This window comes from Galleria mellonella, unplaced genomic scaffold, assembly GCF_026898425.1.
Source record: "Galleria mellonella isolate WM207_F2 unplaced genomic scaffold, CSIRO_AGI_GalMel_v1 utg150, whole genome shotgun sequence".
Lineage (NCBI taxonomy): Eukaryota > Metazoa > Arthropoda > Insecta > Lepidoptera > Pyralidae > Galleria > Galleria mellonella.
The window spans coordinates 452,727-468,422 of NW_026442002.1; the positions used below are offsets into that span (position 1 = coordinate 452,727).

At 41.0% G+C, this 15,696-nt stretch overlaps 1 protein-coding gene across 1 annotated transcript; it reads left to right on the plus strand.

The window, feature by feature from the left end:
- Positions 1–151: 151 nt before the first annotated feature.
- Positions 152–13,528, plus strand: LOC116413055 (zinc finger protein ZFP2-like). The gene is made up of 12 exons (XM_052892235.1): positions 152–446; positions 2,286–2,417; positions 3,031–3,462; positions 4,645–4,775; positions 6,228–6,302; positions 6,673–6,805; positions 7,454–7,569; positions 8,262–8,361; positions 9,324–9,461; positions 10,355–10,456; positions 11,258–11,353; positions 11,874–13,528. Exons 1-12 carry the CDS (start codon positions 339–341, stop codon positions 12,006–12,008), a joined length of 1,698 nt encoding a protein of 565 aa, XP_052748195.1. The 5' UTR covers positions 152–338; the 3' UTR covers positions 12,009–13,528.
- The last annotated feature ends 2,168 nt before the right edge of the window (positions 13,529–15,696 follow it).

A 15,696-nucleotide genomic window follows, 5' to 3' on the forward strand; every position in this document is an offset into this window, starting at 1 on the left:
CGAATAACGTGAATTTGCCAGCAGTTCTATATTACTGGATAATATGGTCAAACGTAATTTACAGTCGTCTAGGCTGTTTCCGGCTTAATCTAACTATTAAAATTTGTCCGCTGAGTGGCGCTGTCTGTGTTCCGCTTTTTGAAGGCAGTTCTGTAGGCGCCATATTGTCATTCAGAATCTCAGATGCAACACGCACAGAGTACCAATTTTAGAATAGAAAGCGATTGTTTTTAATAGAAGATATATAACTCCAAATTGATCTGTGTTTACTGTTTACTACGCGCGGTGTGATTGAAAATCTAATTTGTTTTGAGTTTTGAAAGAGAATAATTATAAAAATGGAGGACATAGAAGCGTGCCGCGTCTGCTTATCAACGGACACTAAATTATTTAATATGTTTGAAAATCTACTTGTGGCGGCTTACGAAAATGTATCAGGTCTAAAGGTATGCTTTTGCATTGTTTACTCTATTTTAAAAATAAAAACAATAATACTTAGTCGCCTTATAACCTATATAGATTAAAAAAGTAATTAGGTTCAGTATGTATATTAAACAATCGTAGTTAGATAGGTTACTTTAAAAAAATATACTATTTAATATAATCAAAATAAATAAATAGGCCTGTACACCACGCAACGCCATCTAGCCCTAAACTAAGCAGAGCCTGTACTATAAGCAGTAGACGACGTGAGGAGGGGATTGTTAGTAATGCGGACTACCAGTCCCATTGAGAGTCCCATGAGAATCCCATTGCTAGCAATATACCCTGTCAGGTCGACCTCCATGTAGTTCCCCCTAGAAACCATCGTGCTGAATTCCAAATGTATTCACCACGATGGACTAACTGACCTGCCTTTTCATTTTCACCTATCATCCTTCACTGGTGCCCCGCCAAAGTATACCGATAGCCCAAGCGGGTTTACCATTCCCTTATCATCCATTAAAAAAAATATAATCCATTAAAAAAAGAAGCACTAGACGATCAACTTACATATTTATTATTTATGTTACTAATAATCATTACATCGGCCAGTAATGGTCCACTGCTAGACATAGACCTCCCCCTATAAGTGGAAGGTTGGCCAGTAAGTGCCACACTTGGCAGGCAGGTTGGCAACTAAAGTTAGGTTTTGGTTTTTTTTTATTTTAATGGGTGATAATGGTATAGTAACCCCGCCTGTGAAGGGTAATAGATGAGAATGAAAACAGACCAGTTAGCCCATCATGATGAATTCATCAGGAATTAACCATGATAGTTGCCAGGGAGAACCACGAAAAGGTGGACCTGGTTGGGTATATTGCTAGCAATGGGATTCTCAGTCTCCATTACTAACAATCCCTTTCCCCCCAAAAGTGTTAGGTTTTGGTTATGTTTTAAGAGGAACCACTGTTGGCCATCCCTCAACCCTCAAGTCCCCTTAATTGCCTATTACGAGTACAGCACCCATGGAAAAAGAAGGAAGAATTTATATCACTCGTAGACACTTTTGAAAAGTAAATCTTAAATTTTTTTTTAATTAATAATGATGTTATTGGTATACTTCAGTAACAATAACATCTATCTTTTTCCTCTATCCCTTTTGTCACATTACCATTTGTTTTCCTCTATTCTTTTTGCCACTTTATCTTTCTTCTCTACTGTTTTTATTGCGCTCTCTTCTCTCTTCCTTCTGTCATATTACCTTTTTTCTTTATTCCTTTTAACATGCTACCTTTTTCTCTATTTCTTGTGTCACATTATCTTTTTAATCTATCCCTTTTGTCATATTACCTTTTTAATCTATCCCTTTTGTCATATTACCTTTTTAATCTATCCCTTTTGTCATATTACCTTTTTAATCTATCCCTTTTGTCATATTACCTTTTTCCTTTTAACATGCTACCTTTTTCTCTATTCCTTGTGTCACATTATCTTTTTACTCTATCCCTTTTGTCAGATTACCTTTTTACTTCATCCCTTTTGTCACATTATCTTTTTAATCTATCCCTTTTGTCATATTACCTTTTTAATCTATCCCTTTTGTCATATTACCTTTTTAATCTATCCCTTTTGTCATATTACCTTTTTAATCTATCCCTTTTGTCATATTACCTTTTTCCTCTATCCCTTATGTCACATTACCTTGTTAATCTATCCCTTTTGTCCTACTATCTTTTTTCTCTATCCTTTTTATCACATCTTTTTCCTGTGTCCTTTTTGTTACACTATCTATCTATGTATCACATTATTGTAGTCTATATTTACAAAAAACTCACTGCAGATTACTGCCTGTACAATTACAGATGTCATCGACGGACGGGCTACCGCAGTACACATGCAGCTACTGCAGCACCATGCTGCTCAAGTACAACTCCTTCAGGGCCAACTGTCAGAAGGCGAACAAACTTCTGAAGCTGCTCTCCAATCAGGATGAGGTGAGTGTTTTAATGGATGAAAATGGAACTGTAACCCCACCTATGCTATCAGTATACACTGGCGGGGCACCAGTAACATCTCTTACTGGTTCCCCGCCTATTATCTAATAGGTGACGGTGAAAGTAGGTCATTTAGCCCATCGTGACGAATTCCACTAGAATTAACGCGATGGTTTCCAGGGGGAACCACGTGGAAGTTTTTTTTTTTATACAACTAAGAATGACAAACAAGCTGACGGCCCATCTGATGGAAAGTGGTAACCGTCGCCTATAGACATGAGCAGTACCATGGACATAACAGAGTATACTGTTTCGCCCATGATACCCCCCATGCGTTGCCATTCCTGAGGACTCGGGTGTTATTCCTCTGTACCCAGTAAATTCACGCCATATCCCACCCTTCAAACCGAAACACAGCCATGCAAACACAACTGCTTCCCGGCTGAAACACGAATGGGACAGAGGTACTACATACATAAATAATACTTATATATATATATATATATATATATATATAGTTAAAAGTGTATACTGATAGCGCAGCCAGGGTTACCTTTCTATATTCTTGCCATTATGAAAAACTTCTATCTTAAATTGGAATTAATCTTTCCAGGTCACCACAGACAGAATACGCTGTTTAGATCTAAATAAATACAAACTGGTCACCTCATACACTAAAACGGCGCCAGAGACCATAGACTACGTTGATATCATAGTAAAGGAAGAGGTCAACGATAGTGAAATAGACTTTGTCAATGAGGTAGAGATAGAGTACAAAGAGGAACCCTACTATGAGAAATCAGTTGAGGGCGATGCAAAAAGCGACCTTAAAGCCGACGGCGATTTGGTCGAGAACGTATTCATAAATGTGACATACGGCGACGATATAGACGTGATATTCCTGACCAAGGAACAGCAAATAGAAGAAGTGCAGTCGAGGAAGAGTTCCTCGAACTATATTAAATCTAGTTACAAATGTGATTTATGCTTTAAAGGGTTTATGGTGGAGACCACGTATAGGAACCACATGATCCGTCACCATCCGGTGAGTTTGTACAGGATGGAAGGGATAGGATGGATAGGTTGGGTAAAACAAGAACAGCTGATTCGGATGAATGGTTCGAATTCTAAGAAGAAGGAATTACATAGGAGTGATAAAATTGTCAATTAATTTTTTTTATTTTTTTATACAACTTAGAATGGCAAACAAGCTGATGGCCCACCTGATGGACAGTGGTAACCGTCGCCTATATACATGAGCAGTACCATGGACATAACAGAGTACACTGTTCCGCCCATGATACCCCCCATGCGTTGCCATTCCTCAGGACTCGGGTGTTATTCCTCTGTACCCTGTAAATTCACGCCATATCCCACCCTTCAAACCGAAACACAGCCATGCAAACAACTGCTTCACGGTAGAAACACGAATTAATAGGGGTACCCAAGCAATCGACTTTTGTACAAAGTCTCTCTCTTCATAGCAGGCTAGTGTACAGAAAATGTTATACGGCCGTATAACCCTACCAAGTTCAGATGCAACCTGCTCGCATACTTTCTACATAAACTGTGTCCAATATATAATCTAGTAATGTAACATTTGTCATTGACAAATAATTGACATATCAAACATTGTCTATACACTAGCCTGCTATGAATTGACAAGAATAGCAACTGACGGTGTATCTCTCGTTCTCTTTTTACTAATTATATTTGCATAAGAAGAAAGGAGGCGACCATATGATTTACAGTTTTTGTTTTATCATTCCTTCTATGTAATTCCTTGTTCTTAGTCTGAATCAGACGGCAGATTACACCGTTTTGAAACCGCACAATGTATTTTTTTTTCCAATGAGTGAAAATGGTATTGTAACCCCGCTTGTGCTAACGGGATACGCTGGCGGGGCTGAAGGGTGATAGATGAGAATGAAAACAGGCCAGTGAGCCCATCATGACGAATTCATCAGGAATTAACCATGATAGTTTCCAGGGGGAACAGCGAGGAGGTCGACCTGGTTGGGTATATTGCTAGCAATGGGATTCTCAGTCTCCATTACTAACAATCCCTTTCCCCCCACCTTCTATATTAACCGTCGACCTCCGACATTGCAGGTGTGCTGCCGGCCTTTTAAAGAGGAATATGCTCTTTTCTTGAAGGTTACGTTGTCGTATCGGTTCGGAAACACTGCTGTTTAGTTTAGTAAATGGTTTTTTTTTTATTCACCAGTCGAGCGGCAGCTTCGAATGCGACATATGTTTAACGAGGTGGCCGAACTTACGAACCCTGAGGGGTCATTCGAAGCAGTCGCACCAGATCAAATATGTATGCAAACTGTGCAACTATGTGTCGAACACTGCGTAAGTAATTTAATTTTTTTTTTTATACCACTGCGGTGGCAAACTAGCATACGGTCCCATCTGATGGTAAGTGGTTACCGTAGCCTACGAACGCCTGCAATACCAGAGGTATTACGCGCACGTTGCAGACCCTGAAGATACCTGTTTGCGCTCTTTTGAAGAACCCCGTACTGTTTTTTTTTTTTATACCACCAAGGTGGCAAACAAGCGTACGGCCCACCTGATAGTAAGTGGTTACCGTAGCCTACGAACGCCTGCAATACCAGAGGTATTACGCGCGCGTTGCCGACCCTGAAGAAACCTCTTTATACCCCTTTTGAAGAACCCCATGCTGTAGTCTCTTGGGAAAACCTCGGCAGGGAGCTCATTCCATAACCTGAGTGTTCGTGGGAGGAAACATCTCTGAATCCGCGCAGTACGCGACCATTGAGGCTGTAGGACATGAGGATGAACTCCCTGTCGATGGCGAGCCGTACGATGGTAGAAAGTGGCTGTGGGTATCATATTGAACAATTCCTCTGAGCACAGTCTGTTGTATAAGCGGTAGAACACGCAGAGTGAGGTAAAATCTCTCCTAAGACTTAAGGGTTCGATACCGCTTGCAAGCCTGGGATCATCGACAATTCTCATAGCTCGTCGTTGCACAGAGTCGATGGGTTCAAGCTGGTATTGTTTAATTAATTAATTTATATGCTCTTTGTACATTCACTTGTAGTATAGATATTAGGTTACCGGAGGGAGACTTTGTACAAAAGTCGTTTGCTTGGCCACCTCTGTCCCATTCGTGTTTCAACCGTGAAGCAGCTGTGTTTGCATGGCTGTGTTTCGGTTTGAAGGGTGGGATATGGCGTGAATTTACAGGGTACAGAGGAATAACACGTGAGTCCTCAGGAATGACAACGCATGGGGGGTATCGTGGGCGAAACAGTATACTCTGTTATGTCCATGGTACTGCTCATGTTTATAGGCGACGGTTACCACTTTCCATCAGGTGGGCCGTCAGCTTGTTTGACATTCTAAGTTGTATAAAAAATAATATTAGGTTATAACAAAAATGTACACAGACGGATTTGTCCCTTGAAGGGATCTCTTCCAGTCAACTTTGAGAACCCGAAAGTGTCTGTAGAGTTTGTATATAAAGCATAACATATAGGGTGCAAAAATCCAACATTATTGGATATTTAATTCAATTTTTTATTTTTTATTTCAATTATTGTATAAATTGACCCAGCTGTGTCGGTCCTCGGCATAGAATAGGCCACCCCTTCCTTTTCCGTGGGTGTCGTAAGAGGCGACTAAGGGACGACGAGGGATGTTCAGCAGCGTCCCTCTTTAAACATCTCCAAAGCCTACGTGCCAACCCGTCTGCCGACCGTGGCAACTATTGGCATAACCGCCCAATAGAGGGAGGCCTGTGTGACTAAATGTAATTGGGAATGGAATTCATTGCAGGTACAAGGCAAAAGAGCATTCCAATTGGCACAAAGGCCACCATTATGAATGCAAAGTATGCGGCGCCAAATTCTCGTGAGTATCTCATTTACATTCATTGTTTTTCTTTTAACCAACTTCAGAAAGAAGTAGTTTCTCAATTAGGTTGTATTTTTTTTAAGTTTCTCACCTAATTAACTCGGTGAAGCAGTTGTGTTTGCATGGCTGTGTTTCGGTTTGAAGGGTAGGATATGGCAGTAAATTTACAGGGTACAGAGGAATAACGACCGAGTCCTCAGGAATGGCAACGTATGGGGGGGGGGGGGGGGTATCATGGGCGAAACAGTATACTCTGTTATGTCCACGGTACTGCTCATGTCTATAGGCGACGGTTACCACTTTCCATCAGGTGGGCCGTCAGCTTGTTTGCCATTCTAAGTTGCATAAAAAAAAATGTCTATTGCAGAAAATCAACAAGCCATTTGACCCACGTGAGGCTGCAGCATCCGTCGGAGCACGTCTGCGATATTTGCGGAGAGTCATTCATTGGAGAGAATGGGCTGAGGATGCACCACAAGAAGTCCCATAGAGATGTCAAGGTAATGACCCAATCAATAGAAAAAAGAATTGTGGAATTTATTTTATTTACACTAGCAATAAAGTGTAAAATAAATAAATAAATAGTAAATACAGTAAATATTAATGGGAAGTGATACAAAAGGCGGCCTTATCGCTAAGCAATCTCTTCCAGACACCCTTTGGGTAGAGGACATTGAGAAAAAGACAAAGAGTAGGTGGCGCACTATTATATAGATACTAATGTGTACATATAGGGGGGAAAGGGATTATTAGTAATGCATATCATGCCCATGATCACCCGCAACACCAAAGGCATTGCAGGTGTGCTGCCGGCCTTTTAAAAAGGAATATGCTCTTTCCTTGAAGGTTATGTTGTCGTATCGGTTCGGAAATACTGCTGCTGGAAGTTGATTCCAAAGAGTGGTTGTGTATGGGAGAAAGTGCCTTGAAAAACGCACGGTGGAGGACCGCCACTCGTCCAGATGGTTGGGATGAAATTTTAGTTTATGGCGGGTTGTACGATGGTGAAAATCAGCAGCAGGTGTCAATCCGAACAATTCTCGACCGAAAGCTGTTGATGTCAGGCGACAGTTACTACTTTCCATCAGGCTGGGCGTCAGTTTCTAAGCTGTTCTAGGTGTCTTAAAGGTATTTCTCTTGTTTTCCAGTGTTTAACGGACGAGGCAGCTGTCTGCGCGCTGTGCGGGGTACAATTCGTTTCAGTGGAAGCTTTGAATCGGCACACGGACGTCACTGAGAACGGAATATGCGATCCTAATTTGATGTCAGTATGATCCAATATCCGTTCTGTCCCATTTGATCCCGGTATAGAATAAGCCACCCCTTCCTTTCCCGTGGGTGTCGTTAGAGACTGTACAAAAGTCGTTTGCTTGGCCACCTCTGTCCCATTCGTGTTTCAACCGTGAAGCAGTTGTGTTTGCATGGCTGTGTTTCGGTTTGAAGGGTGGGATATGGCGTGAATTTACTGGGTACAGAGGAATAACATCTGAGTCCTCAGGAATGGCAAAGCATGGGGGGTCAATCCTGATTAAATACGCGAATTTTTAATGCCACTTGCCAAGGCACTTTAGTACATTTTTTTTTTAAAGGAGTACCTTTCAATGTGGACAAATTTAAAAAATTTTAGATTCATAGTTTAACAAATAGTCTTAATTCTAGAAAACACTTTATACAACTTAGAATGGCAAACAAGCTGACGGCCCACCTGATGGAAAGTGGTATCCGTCGCCTATACACATGAGTGCTCTCATTTCCAATCATGTTTGAGATTAAAATAATGCTCACATTTTCAAGCATGTTTGAGAAAAAATGCTTTACCGTTTGGAAAATATTTTTACTTATATCTTTTACTAACTAAGCTACTTAAGCTACTAACTTCTACTTGAATAAATAAAATATAAAGAATGTTGCTTATAGAGAGTGTTCACTGTATTTTTTTTATTGTTTTTTTTTCAGGCCATGCACTCAGTGCGGCGTTAACTTCGAGAGCGATGATGCGTTGCTGGAGCACGTGGGGGAGATGCACTCCAAGGAGGATCATACCAAGTGTGAACCGGTAAATGGCCAGGTTTTGGTATTATTTGGGAATGTTGATGACTCACGGAACCGAATGCAAACGCTACAAGTTTACCAGAGGCAGACTTTGTACAAAAGTCGCTTGCTTGGCCACCTCCGTCCCATTCGTGTTTCAACCGTGAAGCAGCTGTGTTTGCATGGCTGTATTTCGGTTTGAATGGTGGGATGTGGTGTGAATTTACAGGGTACAAAGGAATAACACTTGAGCGTCCTTAGGAATGGCAACGCATGGGAGGTATCATGGGCGAAACAGTATACTCTGTTATGTTCACGGTAGTGCTCATGTCTATAGGCGACGGTCACCACTTTCCATCAGATGGACCGTCAGCTTGTTTGCCATTCTAAGTAGTATAAAAAACAAAAAGTTACTCAGCGCGCTATAGGGAGGACTTTTTTTTAAATAGATGATAAAGAAATGGTAACTCTGCTCTAACGGTATACGTTGGCGGGGCACCAGTGAGGGATGATAGGTGAGGATGAAAAGGCAGGTCAGTTAGCCCATCGTGAGGAATCCACTTGGAATTCAACACGATGGTTTTCAGGGGGACCGCGTGGAGGTCGACCTGATAGGGTGTATTGCTATCAATGGGGCTACTAATCCCCGTTTTTAACAATCCATTATCCCCCCTAAAAGATAGGTTTAGAGTAGTAGAGTTGCAATGTCGTAAAGAGTCAAATCAATCGGTTTTTTTTACAACACAGGGGGCAAACGAGCATGCGGCTCACCTCACGGCAACATCAGCGGCATTGCAGGTGTGCTGCCGGCCTTTTAAAAAGGAATATACTCTTTTCTTGAATGTTACGATGTCGTATCGGTTCGGAAATACTGCTGCTGGAAGTTGATTCCAAAGAGTGGTTGTGCGTGGAAGGCACAACCACTCTTTGGAATCAACTTCCAGCAGCAGGCACTTTTTCAAGGCACTTAAAAACGTTTGTTCGCAGTGTAACCGAACATTCGTGAACGAGCGCTCGTACGCTCTCCACCACCAGCGCGTGCACCTCGGCATCAAGTCGAAGCCGGCCTCCTCGAAGGCGTACGACAACCCCGCCGTCTGCGAGGTCTGCGGCAAGGAGTGCACGGTGAGCTGAGCAGGAGTCTGAAAGAGAACAACTACTTCCATCCTAAGGACAAGGAATTACGTAGAAGGAATGATAAAATAAAAACTATAAATCATTTTTTTTTCATGCAACTTAGAATGGCAAACAAGCTGACGGCCCACCTGATGGAAAGTGGTAACTGCCACCTATAGACATGAGCAGTACCGTGGACATAACAGAGTATACTGTTTCGCCCATGATACCCCCCATACGTTGCCATTCCCGAGGACTCGGGTGTTATTCCTCTGTACCCAGTAAATTCACGCCATATCCCACCCTTCAAACCGAAACACAGCCATGCAAACACTACTGCTTAACGGTTGAAACACGAATGTGACAGAGGTACCCAAGCAATCGACTTTTGTACAAAGTTTCCCTCTTCGTAGCAAGCTAGTGTACAGAAAATGTTATACGGCCGTATAACCCTACCAAGTTCAGATACAACCTGCTCGCGTACTGTCCACATAAACTGTGTCCAATATATAATCTAGCAATGTAACATTTGTCATTGACAAATAATTGACATATCAAACATTGTCTATACACTGGCCTGCTATGAATTGACAAGAATAGCAACTGATGGTGTATCTTTCGTTCTCTTTTTACTAATTATATTTGCATAAGAAGAAAGGAGACAACCGTATGATTTACAGTTTTTATTTTATCATTCCTTATATGTAATTCAATTTGGATTGGCAAACAAGCTGACGGCCACCTGATGGAAAGTGGTAACCGTCGCCTATAGACGTGAGCAGTACCGTGGACATTATGGTAGAAACACGAATGGGACAGAGGTACCCAAGCAATCGACTTTTGTGCAGTCTCCCTCTTGTAAATATATATAAACTCAATTAATATAGCGTATTTGTCGACAGTCGAAGTCAACCCTGATGTACCATCAGAGGATACACACGGGCGAGAAGCCGTACGAATGCTCGCATTGCTTCAAGCGGTTCAGCGTGCAGCAACGTCTGCAGGTGGGTTCACTCTTGATCTGAAGGTCTCGTCCTGACTAGCTGGACGAGCGACCGTCCTCCACCGTACGTCTTTTCAGGACCACGTGGAACTCGACCTGACAGGATATGTTGGTAGCAATGGGGCTGGTAATCTGGGGGGAGGGGGTTGTTAGTAATGCAGGCTACCAGTTCCATTGCCAGCAATATACGCTGACAGGTTGAGTTCCAACTGGTCCCCCTTGGAAACCATCGTGCTGAATTCCAGGTGTAGTCATCACGAGGGGCTAACTGACCTGCCTTTTCGGGACGAAAGGGATTGTTAGTATTGGGGTCTAACAGCTTCATTGCTACCATATGTACCCTATCAGGTCGACCTTCACGCGGATCCCCTTGGAAACCATCGTGGTTAATTCTCGTGGAAATCTTCACGATGGGCTAACTGATCTGCTTTTTTATCCTCGCGTATCGTCCCTCACTGGTGCCCCGCCAGCGTATACCGTTAGCGCTACCATTATATTGTCATCCATTAAAGAAAAAATTACGCCATTTTAAAATGGCCACAACAACAAGATGGCTGATTGTATTATAAGCTTGATTTTACTATTTAAATGTTACTTTAAGTAAATTTAATTTAAAACTTAATTATCTTCCATTCTCATCCATTAAAAAACCGAAAAAAAAATGCATGAACAGTTTTTTTAACCCCATGCTGTAGTTTAATTTAGTTTTTAAAAATCTCAAATAAATCGTTTTGCCACAATTTTGGTCGGTGTTTTTTTATAAAATTACAATTTTAACAAATTTAACCATATCTGTCGACAGATACACATACGAACACACACGAACGAGCGGCCGTACCAGTGCGCCGTGTGCCCGAAGGCGTTCAAACACAAAGCAGCACTCAACAGGCATAACAGAGTGAGTTTGGGATTTTTTTTATAAATATATATATACAACTTAGAATGGCAAACAAGCTGACGGCCCACCTGATGGAAAGTGGTAACCGTCGCCTATAGACATGAGCAGTACCGTGGACATAACAGAGTATACTGTTTCGCCCATGATACCACCCATGCGTTGCCATTCCTGAGGACTCGGGTGTTATTCCTCTGTACCCAGTAAATTCACGCCATATCCCAACCTTCAAACCGAAACACAGCCATGCAAGCACAACTGCTTCACGGTTGAAACACGAATGCGACAGAGGTAGCCAAGCAAACGACTTTTGTACAAAGTCTCCCTCTGGTAAAGCAGGCTGGAGACAAGCTGCAAGGTTACCAATGGAAGAAATATGGAGCACGCCTATGTTCTAGAACAACCTGAAAACCTGTTGCTGATGTCAACATTAATTATTTATACATATTTACAATTTAAAAAAGAATCTGTATTTCAGGAATAAAGGCTATTTTTATTTATTTATTTATTATTTCCCCCACAGGTGCACACCGGCGATAAGCCCTACCAGTGCCAACACTGCGGGAAATCTTTCTCACAGTCGAATTCAATGAAGGTGCACGTCAAGACAGTGCATCTGAAGTTGCCAGCACCTTACAGGAGTCGACGGAGGATGTAGTCCTATCTCGACACCGTAGAGTCCCATTAATGCACGGGAAAAGGGATAGATGAGTCTAGCAATGGAGTCTGACAGACATATTGCTAGCAATGTACCCTAACAGGTCGAGTTCCACGCGGTTCCCCCTGGAAACCATTGTGGGTTTTTTTTTTATGAATTTGTCACGATGGGCTAACTGACCGGACTTCATTCTCACCAATTATCCCTCACTGGTGCCCCGACAGCGTATACTGATAGCGCAGGCGGGGTTACTACTCCATTATCACGCATTGATAAAAAAGTCCCAGCAGCAGGGGGGTAATGGATTTTGTCCCATTGCTAGCATTATACCCTATCAGTTCGATCTCCATGCGGTTCCCCCTGGAAACCATTGTGCTGAATTCCAAGTGTATTCATCACGATGGACTAACTGACCTACCTTGTAGGGGGGAAAGGGATTGTTAGTAATGGAGACTGAGAATCCCATTGCTAGCAATATACCCAACCAAGTCCACCTCCTCGCAGTTCTCCCTGGAAACTATCATGGTTAATTCCTGATGGATTCATCATGATGGGCTAACTGGCCTGTTTTCATTCTCATCTATCACCCTTCACTGGTGCTCCGCCAGCGTATCCCGTTAGCGCAGGCGGGGTTGCCATACCATTTCCCATCAAAAAAAAACTGACCTACCTGCCTTTTCATCCTCACCTATCATCCGTCACTGGTGCCCCGCCAGCGTATACCGTTAGCGCTACCGTTATATTGTCATCCATTAAGGAGAAAATGGCGCCATTTTAAAATGGCCACGACAACAAGATGGCGGATTGTTTTATAAGCGTGCTTTTTTTTTATAATTATTGTCAAACGTGTTTGTAAATATTGATATACATATATAATGTATGAAATGACGTGAATTATGTAAATAAATAATAAATAATGCATACAATAATAATAACATTTATTTATTGAGACAACATGACGGCCATTTTGTTAGTTACAAATTTACTTAACCTATTTTCATCGAGGGCCAAATTAAAAGTACCCGTAACCGGCGAGCGTGTGTGAAAAGATTGATGAGTGTGGAGGAAGCGAAAGAGGTTTGTTTGAATCGAAGCATTTGGCGTTCCATTGTTTCTGCCTACCGTAATGGGAGACAGGCGTGACAGATATGTATGTATGTATGGTGGTGTCAGCGAGTGGTCATGTTATTTCTGTTTACTGTACAAATAATCTGGTAGTATTGTTTTATCGTTACCCTATTCCCTTTGACCGCAACAGAATATCAGTGCTTTGCTCTTTGAGGGCGAAGCGATAAAGGACTTTCCTGAGGACTCAGATGTTATTCCTCTGTACCCAGTAAATTCACGCCATATCGCACCCTTCAAACCGAAACACAGCCATGCAAACAACTGCTTCACGGTTGAAACACGAATGGGACAGAGGTGCCCAAGCAATCGATGGTATGATCACTTTTATATTTTTTTTCTGTATATATTGTAAATATAAGATTTTGTGTATGAATAAAATGATACTGCTGCTCTCTTAGTGTTTCTTTTTCTTTTATTTAACCAACTTCAAAAAAAGAGGTTCTCGATTCGATTGTATTTTTTACTAGCGACCCGCCCGGGCTTCGCACGGGTGCAATGCTGTTACTAAATATACCTACCTACTACAAAATTTGTAATCTCTAAATTTATCAGTGTTCCTCCACAATATTATGCATGTATTATACATATAAACCTTCCTCTTGAATCACTCTATCTATTAAAAAAAACCGCTTCAAAATCCGTTGCGTAGTTTTAAAGATGTAAGCATACATAGGGACGGACAGACAGCGACAGCGACTTTGTTTTATACTATATAGTGATGTTTGTCTAATGACTACATCAGTTGTGAACCGATATGGAATGGATTTTTTTTTCATCTGAATGTACATGTTTACAGATTGGTCTCTTGATAGATCATCCTCTCCCCACCCTTATCCCAATTATTATTTGCGGTCGGCGTAATATGTTTTTATCCATATTACAAAAAGATTTGGCTTATAGTTTTACGACCGGCCGCCTGCCTGACGTCAACCCTCTTTGCGAATGCATTTGTTGGTGGTTTCCGCCACCTACAGTATGGAGGAAAGAATTGAGGTAAAAAGGAAAGGAACGTTGGAAATGCGGAAAGGAAATTAGTGAATGAAAGGAATAAGGGACTTATGTGCGAAAGGAAAGGGGAGGACACTGCAGCGGCTCGGGAGGCCGGGGTCGCATACCCGTATGCCCTTATTTTAGAATCGGACAGATTTCTAGAGAAGAACACCCCTGACAACAAGATTGGTCTTGTAGATATTTTATCAAAATCGGTCCAGCAGTTACACTCGACATTGACAGAGACACAGATAATATAATACTACAGAGATTAGACGACGTACTCCAAAATTATACCACTTTTATAGTTCCACTAGTGTTTTTTTTTTATATTTATTTACATAACAAAATTATAGTTATAAGACATTACATGAAGAGATACAAGAATGGTATGCAAAAAATCGAATCATCTTTTTTCTTTTTTTTTTATACAACTTAGAATGGCAAACAAGCTGACGGCCCACCTGATGGAAAGTGGTAACCGTCGCCTATAGACGTGAGCAGTACCGTGGACTTAACAGAGTATACTGTTTCGCCCGTGATACCACCCATGCGTTGCTATTCCTGAGGACTCAGTGATTCCTTTATAACTTCTATATTTATTTTGTCTTATAATTTCCGCATCTTGTTTAATGCGTAAACACTCATTTTATTTATTAAATAATACGTCAAGATACATTGTGTGCGTAAGTATATAGAACACTGATAAAAACACGAGTCAATTTGACAATTAACAATTAATTAATCAATTATTTAATTATTATTATTTTTCTCGAAGCATTTCTATGGAGACATTCTATCTACATAATAAAGTATATATATATATATATATATATATATATTGATATATATACTTTATTATGTATGTATATATATATATATATATATATATATATATATATATATATATTGATATATATACTTTATTATGTATGTATATATATATATATATATATATATATATATATATATATATATATATATATATATATATATATATATATATATATATATATATATATATATATATATATGTATATATATTCGCAGAAAGCCGTTCGCTAAGTGTTACAAATTAAAGCTATCCGAATTTCAACCTTGATCGCGCACAGCCTCGCGGCGACGATTGCTTCGATTACGACATATCACATGTTGTAGGACAGCTGCTGCACTGCGCTGAGGTGAACCGGTGTTTATAGTGGTGGGAACGTATCGACATCCCATTTGTCGATAGACTTGTCACTAATTTTAGTATTTTTTTATGGATGATAATGGAATGGTAACCTCGCCTGAGCTATCAGTATACACCGGCGAGACACCAGTGAAAATAAAAGAGCAGGGCCTCTAGACATGTGGCAAGAGAATTCGTCGATTGAATCGACATCGCTAGCGAGTCCATGAGTTGGAATGAGTCACCTGGCGTTGCTATTTCATTCTATCGAATTCGATTGCCAATTGTCTAGAGGCCCAGGTCAATTAGTCCATCATGATAAATACGCCTGGAATCCAGCACGATAATTTCCAGGGGGGACCACGTGGAGGTCGATCTGACGGGGTATTTTATTAGCAG

Bases quoted from the DNA above. Each gene is read 5' to 3' on its own strand.
- LOC116413055 (XM_052892235.1), top strand. From the start codon at position 339: ATGGAGGACATAGAAGCGTGCCGCGTCTGCTTATCAACGGACACTAAA. The intron at 7,570-8,261 runs GTCAGTATGATC...TTTTTTTTTCAG, and splicing joins ATATGCGATCCTAATTTGAT to GCCATGCACTCAGTGCGGCG. The intron at 11,354-11,873 runs GTGAGTTTGGGA...TTTCCCCCACAG, and splicing joins CACTCAACAGGCATAACAGA to GTGCACACCGGCGATAAGCC.